Source organism: Miscanthus floridulus, unplaced genomic scaffold (assembly GCF_019320115.1).
Source record: "Miscanthus floridulus cultivar M001 unplaced genomic scaffold, ASM1932011v1 fs_737_9_10, whole genome shotgun sequence".
Taxonomy (NCBI): domain Eukaryota; kingdom Viridiplantae; phylum Streptophyta; class Magnoliopsida; order Poales; family Poaceae; genus Miscanthus; species Miscanthus floridulus.
Window position 1 is genome coordinate 22,007 of NW_027097196.1, and position 9,661 is coordinate 31,667.

At 49.2% G+C, this 9,661-nt stretch overlaps 1 protein-coding gene across 1 annotated transcript; it reads left to right on the top strand.

The window, feature by feature from the left end:
* The first annotated feature begins 6,690 nt into the window (after positions 1-6,690).
* LOC136532915 (ethylene-responsive transcription factor 7-like) lies at positions 6,691-7,680 on the top strand. The gene has a single exon (XM_066525493.1). The coding sequence runs from the start codon at positions 6,845-6,847 to the stop codon at positions 7,481-7,483; it is 639 nt and encodes a 212-aa protein (XP_066381590.1). The 5' UTR covers positions 6,691-6,844; the 3' UTR covers positions 7,484-7,680.
* The last annotated feature ends 1,981 nt before the right edge of the window (positions 7,681-9,661 follow it).

Consider the following 9,661-nt stretch of genomic DNA (forward strand, 5'->3'; position numbering starts at 1 on the left):
ATTAAATCATTGCAAACCGGGAGAAAAATACTCCGGGGCTTACCTCTCTCGAAGGAGCTCGGACGGTGATCGGGGCACTCCGGAAGTTCCTCAACGTCCTCCTCGTCGGCTTCTAGCACTTCCTGCTGCTGCACCTCGAGCTGCTCCTCGGGACTCCTCGGGAATGACGACTGGGTTCTCGGTTTGCGATCCTGTATGATGCAATGCGTGTAAGGGCTTATGCAATCGGTGCATCGAAGGAGATGAATGCAATGGATATGTGGAAAAGCAAGGTAGTCAACATCATCCTAAGAACTAGGCTACAAGCACATGTCATCTACTGCATTCTCCTCTACTACTAATATGTTAAGTTAACCTATCTTATGAAATGCTTCAAAGATACACCAAAGCTTTACTAATTTCTTAATCACACTTAAAGCAACACTTGCTTAAACCCTAATTAATAATAGGTTTGAATAGCAACCTATATTTCTGATGCTCCTAAAAATCTAAGAAAATTACAGTAGCATAGTACTACTCTAAGCAGACTACCATAAAAATTTCATAGCATTTGGATAAGCAAACTATCCTACACAAAAATGATAAGCTAAAACATCAAAATGAGCATGAAATTACTTTGTACTATGAAAAGTGTCAAACAACAGAATTAGTATTTTTCCTAAGTTCTTAATAGCATATAATGACTGTACAAAAATTACCACATGCATGTTTTATACAAAGTTTGCTCTCTAGCAAAAATAACAAAAATCAGCCATTAAAGGCACTTGAACTACACCTCCAAAGTTTTCCACAGCACATGCATGAAACATATTTTTCCTAGGAAGTACATGACCTAAGAAGATTAACAAACTCGAAATCATATTTTTCTGCAGACTATAGATTTTTCTACATATTTTTCAAGTTATCAGCAATATCCATGATTAATTAAAATCCTACAGGAAAGTATCCCAAACATGACATGCAATAATTTTCCCAAGTAGATCTGGTGATAAGGAACCTAGCAAATTTTGTTTCAACAAATTTGGAGCAAGTTTGACCATCCAAACATTTTTCAAACCATTTTTGATTTCAAATAACAAATAATAAATGGAAATCAATTCATTTCAGAAATGCTGGGCCGGCCCGAAGGGAACAGCTGGCCCATGGCCATCACCGGCCTGCGCGGCCCGAGCGCGAGAGGGGGGGGAGACGGCCCAATCAGGGCGTCAGCCCACGGCCTGGCTCGGCCTGGCCAGCCGAGGCATGGTGACACGCCGGGGCGCGCGCTGGCGCGACGGCGCGGCTCGGCCAGCGGCCGGCGGCCGTCTCCGGCCATGGCAGCGCAAGCCAGCGAGCGCAATAGGTGTGTGAGGCTATGGCGCAACGACCAGGCAGCTAAGCACGGCTGAGAAGGGGAGGAAGAGGGCGCTCCACGGCGGCCGAGCACGGCGGCGCCATGGACGCCGGTGGCGAGGCGCGGGGAAAGCTTACCCAGGGCTCGGACGGCGGCGCAAGCGCGAGCGTGAGCCGAAGGAAGGCGAGGCGCGGCTGTGGGCGCGAGCAATCGGAAAATGATGCGGCGGTGCGAGAGCTTGGCGTCGGCGGAGCGGCGGGCGCGGCGAGGGCGGAGCTCGAGCTCTCGGCTCTGGAGGGGAGAAGAGGAAGCGTGGGCGCGAGTGAGCGAGTGCGCGGGCATCAGCAGGTGAAGGCGGGGCGCGTGGGCGCGGTGTCAGGCCACGGCTGCCGCGCGGCGGGCGACGCCGGCGCGGAGTCGCCACGCGGCGGGATTCCTCTGCCGCGGTCGCGGCGTGGCGCTACGACGGGCGCGCGAGTGCGGGCGAGCGGGAGAAAGAGCCGGCGCGCTGGGCTGGGCTGGGGCGCTGTGGGCCGGCGCGGGAGAAGCGCGAGGCGCGCGGGTGCGAGGCTGGCTGGGCCGGCTTCGGCTGGCGGGCCAGAAGCGAGGCGGCGGCCCAGAAAAATAGAAATGGAATTTTTCAATTTATTTTCAAGAAATTTTAAATGCCATCTTTCAAACATTATTTTGAGCAAGAAAATGACCTCTTTTGAAAATGTACCAAAAATGAAAGTTGCTTAGAATTTAATTCCCTACAACTTTGCTTTTATGACCAAAGTCCAATTCTATCTAGATTTTAAATTATAGAATCAAAGTTACATTTTAACTCAAAACCCTAATTTTGGGAATTTACTTTGGAAGCAAAGTTTTGAATTAATTTGAATACGAACCTTGCTCCAAAATTTTTGCTAAACAATTCTAGATGATTTACAAGCATAACCAACAGTTTCTACTCAACTAGTAAGCAAGAATCAGAGCAAAACAACTCTAATAAGTGTATGCGTCATTTACTTTTCACAAACATGTTTCGGATGTTTCGAAGTAATGTTTCAGTTGTTATATGCAAGATTACGCATGTATGAATAGGATGCTTGATGATGCACGATATGTATGATTAGCAATGCCTAAATGCAGTCATAACACCGGGGTGTTACAGAAGCTACTTCTATGCTACACAAGCAAGAAGGTAAGCTACACAAGATAACTAATTACAAGAGCAACTACACAAGCATAATGTATATGAAATATAAATACAAGCTTGTGAAAAGGGATTGCAAACCAACGAGAAGAACAAGGTTGACACGGTGATTTTTCTCCTAAGGTTCATGTGCCTGCCAACATGCTAGTCCCCGTTGTGTCGACCGCTCACTTGGTGGTTCGGTGGCTAATTGGCATCACCCGCCAAGCCCACACGTCGGGCACTGCAAGAACCTACCCTGAAAATGATGGTAACTCAATGACACATTTTACTAGAGTTACTCTTCGCGGTTCCCACGGGGCAAGCACAATGCTCCTCACAAAGCTCTTCTCCGGAGCATCGCACAAGCTTCTTGCAGGCTTCGACGGAGACCACCACCAAGCCGTCTAGGAGGTTGTAACCTCCAAGAGTAACAAGCACCACCGGCTTGCAACTTGATCATCTAGTACCACTCGATGCAACCTTATGATGCAATTGCACTAGAATAACTCTCTCACATAATCGGATGATCACTATCAATCATATGTGAGATGGAGGGCTCATAAGCACTCTCAAGCATGGATACAAAGTCCCCCGAGGTGCTCCACACCAGCCATGGCCGAGACCGCTTCTATTTGTAGCCCCACAAGTTAAACTAGTCGTTACCCCTTCACTGGGCGTTTTTTGGGTTTACCGGACGCGCGTGTCGCCTCCATTCAACCTCAGTAGCTTGATCTCAATGGTCAAGTGATAACCGAACGCAGCTGCTCAAAGTGATCGGACGCAGGACCTCAGCGTCCGGTCGTTTCCAGTAAGGTTCCTCTCGCGACCGGACGCGTCCGGTCGGTCACCATCGGACACAGCATCAGCGTCCGGTCTTTCTCCAACTTTTCTTCGTCGTCTACGTCACCGTACGTCAGCCTGACCGGACGCACCCTGCCAGCGTCCGATCACTTTCAGCGCCAGTGTCCGATCGAAGACCGATGCCTACGCGCGCTCTGCTGCCACTGACCGGACGTAGGACCCAGCGTCTGGTCACTACGTGACCAGCGTCCGGTGCACTCTGTGAGACCCTGTCTTTTCTGTATAGGGCGCCGGTGGAGTTTCGAACCCTTCTCACCTCCGTTCCATCGCTGAGTTGATCCACATCAACTGCAACTTTATCTCTTTTATAAATGTGCCAACACCACCAAGTGTACACCACTATATGTATGTGTGTTAGCATTTTCACAATCTTGTTTTAAAGGATTAGCCACTCAACTTGCCACGCGACTCAATCCTAGCGACGATGCAAAGTTAGATCACTCGAGTCGCACTAGATGACCGATATGCAAACAAGTTTGCCCCTCTTGATAGTACGACCATCTATTCTAAACCCAGTCATAAACTTCTCTACACCCTTATGACCGGTAAAATAAAATGCCCTAGGTTATATCTTTGCCTTGCGCATTCCATTATATCTCCTCCAATGTCGATGCAACACATGCACCAACACGATCAACAATGATATGATCCACTTCATATCATCACGTGATCATATTGGTTCATCGATCTTGACTTCACTTACTTTTCACTGTTGCCTTCGTCCATCGGTGCCAAGTCTTGCTCAAGCTTCACCGCCACGCGGTCCATCGCTCTAAATCCTCTGACTTGTCCTTCACGCTTGCAACCGGTCCATCAAGCCAAGTCTTGTCTTGATCTTCTCCACCTTGATCACATGACTCAATGTCATGTCTAATGTGCAATAAGCTCCTTCATCATCACATGTGTGAGCTTTGCAACATCTCTAAACCATTTTCACCTTCACGACATATGTTGCTCACATACATGTACTTGTGGACTAATCATCTGTGTATCTCATATAAACATAATTAGTCCACCTAAGATTGTCATTCAATTAACAAAACCACACAAGGACCTTTCAACATCTCGCTTCACGAGAAATAAAAAATCTTTAAAAGTTTGACCAAATAGAAACAAAAACATATTAATTAATATTTATAATGTATAATAAGTATAATTAGATTGAACATGTAAACTTATTTAGAGATATAAATATAGATAGTATTTTCTATATTTATAATCAAACTTAAAAAAATGACTTCTCGAGAAATAAGTGTGAGTTTATTTTTTAAAATTGGAGGAATATGTTTGCTATATTCCACTATAAACTTGATGATACTTATTACGTATAATAAATATTAGTACTCGTATTTGTGTATATAATAAATGATTTCTTGAAAAGTCAGATGTGTGGTTATTTTGAAACGAAAGAAATAAGTTTATTTGAATTTTTTAATTCTACTAATATACTGCCATTTTACTTCGTTAACATTTTAAGTAAGGCCTTGTTTAGTTCGCGAAATTTAGATTTTGGGACTACTGTAGCACCTTCGTTTTTATTTGGCAAATAGTGTCCAAATATTGACTAATTAGGCTTAAAACGTTCGTCTCGTAATTTCCCACCAAACTGTACAATTAGTTTTTCTTTTCGTCTACATTTAATGCTCCATGCACGGGCCGCAAACATTCGATGTGACAGGTACTGTAGCAACTTTTTGGATTTTGGGGTGGAACTAAACCAGGCCTAATGATTATAGAAATTATAGACTGACTGAGGTGGTGCAGTGCTGCACAGCATGGCGTAGTAGCAAGTTCTGGCAAAGCCTTTGAACGGCACGCCTCTTCCCGATGCAGCGTGGCAGCACGCGACAGGCCCGTCGCTGCCTCACCCAGCAGCAGGAAGGCAGGATGGCAGTCAAGGCCTCGCGCATTCCCAAGGCCCTCCTGTTGCTGCTGCCGCGGCGCAGGTCGCCATGCCCGTTCCCGAAAATATTTCTCGCTATCAATGCCCTCTGCCCCCGAGATTTGGACGGATCGGCATCGGCATACGGCCATCGGCCGCCCGCCCCCGCCCTGGCAGACTCGAAGAAAGCAACGCCGCGCCCGACGAGCGCTGCGGCTCTGGGCTGCCATGCGCGTGCCGCCCGCTCGGCTCTCGTTGCTGCTGCCGCAGGCGCAGGGTACCAAACGCCCCACGCACCCACCGGTCACCGGATAGGCCGTGCGTGGGTGCCGATTTCATGGCGCCCGAGGGCCCGGGTTGGGAAGGTCCCCACCGCCCGTTGATGAGCGGCGCCGCTGCACACGCGTACGCGTATTTCCCTCCGCTCCACCCACCGCGAACCGTGCTGCCCCCCACCCACACGACACGCCCTCCCTGGTCCGGCCCCCACGTGAACCGCGCCCAGCCGAATCGTGCCCCGGCACGTCGCCTCCCGCTCCCGGGGAACGCGGCGCGGCGGCGTCCCTACCCGCCGCTGGCAGTCCCTGACTTGGGACCAGCAAAGCTCTCAGCAGACCCCACCCGTCATGCACGAGTGGGTTGGGTTTCCTTGGCAACTAACCAGCCGCCGAAGAGGACGTGCGGTGCAGCGCGCACGCACCCGTTCACGTACCCCGCATGAATAGTAGCAGGGGTACTCGTACGTCTCTACCGGCAGATCGGTGGGTCCCGTTGGACAGTGTTCGTGCGGCTCGTCGTGGGGCTCGGTGGAAGAGTGAGAAGAGTCGTGCGGCCGCGCGTGCCGCAGGCGCGGTACGGCAGGGCGGTGGGGTGACAGGACGAGGCGTCCGTGCTCTCGGCTGTGGCAGTGGCAGCCAGACAGTGCCCAGTGGTAGGGCTGGCGTCACGGCGCCAGTCGCGCGTCGCGCCGGACGAGACCAGTCGCATGCTGTCGAGGAGGACCCGCAAGGCGTCAAATCGCGCGGCGGCTGATTCATGACGCCGTGCGCTCGCTCTCGCGCCCACGCCCGGTCAGCGACAGCCTCAAAGCACCAGGCCCAGAAACCTACCTCCCCGTTTCACGAGGCGCGGCCAGTCTGTCACAGGGCAAAAAAAAAAAAAAAAAACTCAAAATAGGTACAAGAAATCTAAAATTAGTCGGACACTTATTTTGAGTTTTTTTAGTTGCATAATAGGCGCAACTCAAATATCGATATCATCTCTTCTAAAAATTCTTTTTTATGTCTTATTGTTAGATAAGATGTTAAATAGATATTAAATATTTTATTTATAACGCTATAAAAAAAAATGGATGTTGTATTTTGGGTGGGATTGTTTTAACTAGCCTTAGTAGTGCAGCCACAGCCACAGCCACAGCCACCGTGTGAGAGAGAGCGGAGGGGAGGTGCCCAGGCAGAGGCAACCAGGCCAGCAGTATAAACAGAAGAGTGAGCCTTGCCGTTGCCCCTGCCGAGACCAACCAAGCAGCTGTTCCCTGCCCGGCCAACCTCAGAGGGCGAGAGCGTGAACGTCGGTGCGGGTGGTGGGGATGCAGCAGATGGAGTGGGACATGAGAGGAGGAGGGCACGGTGGCGCTGTCGGGGACGGTGGTGGGCCGGGACGACGCGGCCTCGCTGTCGGAGGCGTTGCTGTCGGGGGCGGGGACCAGCACCACCACCAGCGCGTGGAGGCGGCGCACTATCGCGGCGTGCGGAAGCGGCCGTGGGGCCGGTACGCGGCGGAGATCCGCGACCCCTGGAGGAAGACGCGCGTGTGGCTGGGCACCTACGACACGCCCGTCGAGGCCGCCATGGCCTACGACCGCGCCGCCCTCGCGCTGCGCGGCACCAAGGCCAGGACCAACTTCACCTCCGGGCGCGCCGGCGCCACGCCCGTCCAGGCTCGCCCGCTCCCGCTCTCGCACCCGGCGGCGCTGGCGGCGCCCGCCGGCCACTACGGTGGGCTCGACGTCACCCACTCCTCTCCCTGGCACGTCGTCTACCTCCCGCCCAGGCTGCACCACCAAGCCGTGGTGGCACCGCCGATGCCGCCCCTCGTGGCAGTTGCGGGGGACGTCGTCGCCTCGTCGCTGCCGTCCACGGCGCTGGAGCTCCGGACGGGGCCCAAGGCCCTCCCGTTCGACCTCAACGAGCCGGCGTCGCTGCTGTTCGGTTCGCGATCTCCATGAACGCACATGGAGTCGGAGGTGATGGTAGATCAGTAGTGGTTATCAAGTAGGGATCATGATGGACCATTGAACGCAGTAGTGGTAGGGATTGAGTAGTGAGGATAATCAACAGGTGGGAGTGGAGATCATGGGTCCGGTTGTATATATACTAGCAGTATCTATTTAAGGAAAATCTTGCCTTTCTCGTCTTCGTTCGTGTTCTTGTGCTCCATCTCCTTTTCGTACTCGTTCGGTGTCCCGTCGGCAGCGTTTTTTTTTTTTTGAAACAGGCAGCGCGGTTTTTGCTGGTTGTTCTGTTTGGTACATAGGCCTTGTTTGTTTAGATACCCTCAAAATTCCAAGTTTTTTCACTCTCTCTCCATCACATCAATTTTTAGCCATTTGCATGGAGTATTAAATGTAGGTAAAAAAAATAACTAATTGCACAGTTTAGTTCGAAATCACGAGATGAATCTTTTAAGCTTAGTTGGTCCATGATTGGACAATATTTACCAAATAAGACGAAAGTGCTACTATTCATCGGGTTAAAATTATTCGCAATCTAAACAAGGCCATAGTATTGTTGCTGTGAGACATTTTCCTTTTCCTTCGAAACATGTCGCTGTTTAGTTGAGAGAGATATCAGCCCTGTTGGTTTCGCTGAAATTTGGCTCATAGTGATGTTTATGCTAATTTTTTTTTGCGAGAGAAAAAACATTGTTCGCTTTTATAATTAACGTTAATTAACTATATGTAAATACTAGTAATACTTGATTAACTATGTAGATATCTTTTTAATAAACGTACTCCCCTCTTAAAATCTAAGATTAATTGATTTTTGAAAAATACTCTCTTGATCTCTGAATAAATTAATTTTTAAAGTTATCTTAAATTAAATTAGTTCACATTTGATCAATTTTTTTATAGAAAAAGAATACAACTATTAGGAAATCGGTTAACTCTAAAAAATAATTATGGCATCAGTTACGCTAACCAACGGATATTATTACTGCGCCAGCTATGCGTTTTCCAATTCATCTGTAGTATTTTTCACGACAAAAGCTTTAGAATAATTTTGCTGCAAAACTACGATACCTTCGAACGCTCAATGAAAAGCACCCATGACGTAGACAAAGCGGCCCAGAGATGGTCCAAATCTTACCGGGCCGTATACAGTTGTTCGCACGAGGTCATGACACGCAAACAAGATAATGGCCCCTTTCGATTTGCTAAAACTTAGCTGAAAAACACTGTTCTGACAGAATTATTATGAGAGAAAAATATTGTTCCGACTAAAAATCGGCTTCTGGATAAACCGAACGGACCGATAGGGCGTGAGAATCCGACTAAAAATCGGCTTCTGGATAAACCGAACGGACCGATAGGGCGTGAGAATACTACTAGACACCGTACGAGAGGTATTACTACTACAAGAAAACATGGGAAAATTTACTATGGAACACGAGTAACATCGACCGAAAAATGTTTAATTAGCCAGTGAACGCTCTAGTGTGTGACTACGTTCAGTGTAGCGGCTGCAATTGCTCTTCCATCTTCATTGAGGTGGGGCATGTGCGGGTGATACAACAAAACACGGCGGTGGCAACATGGCTTCAATTTGCTGAAAGACACCGTATTCATTAAAATATTATTATAGGCTCAAGAGAAAGAGAATTACGATAAAGTGTTATTTTTATCGTAACCTTATTTTCATTCTATTCTTTATTGCTTTCTCTTTCATCCACATTCTGTCTAGCGCACAACCTGTGCCACCATATCTAGAGGCAACACTATCTTTGCCCGCCACGGCTTCCCCACGGTCACAGCGCTCCCGCATCTCTACCTCCTCCTTCATCCTCCCCCCACCCCGCACCAGTAGTCGGTCATCAACGACAATGTAATGCCGACATTGCTGCTACAATGCACTCATGTCATCTCCTCCGTGTAGGTCCTACCCTATCCAACGTGCGTTAGCATGGAGCCCACCTACTTCAAGCTGGACCGCAGCCACTCTGATGTCGTATCGGATGCGGCAGCATTGGTGGCGCTCGTGGGGGCTTCTAAGAATCGGTCACCGGATACTCTGGTGTCAGTTGAGACCTTGATCCAACTGGGGCCTTGTTGGTGACGGAGCCCTGTTTGAATGACCTATAGCTAAAGTTTAGGTGGACGTGGACTAAACTGTAGTTGAGCTAAAGT

Excerpts from the sequence above, each read along its gene's own strand:
- LOC136532915 (XM_066525493.1), top strand. The coding sequence starts at position 6,845 with ATGCAGCAGATGGAGTGGGACATGAGAGGAGGAGGGCACGGTGGCGCT.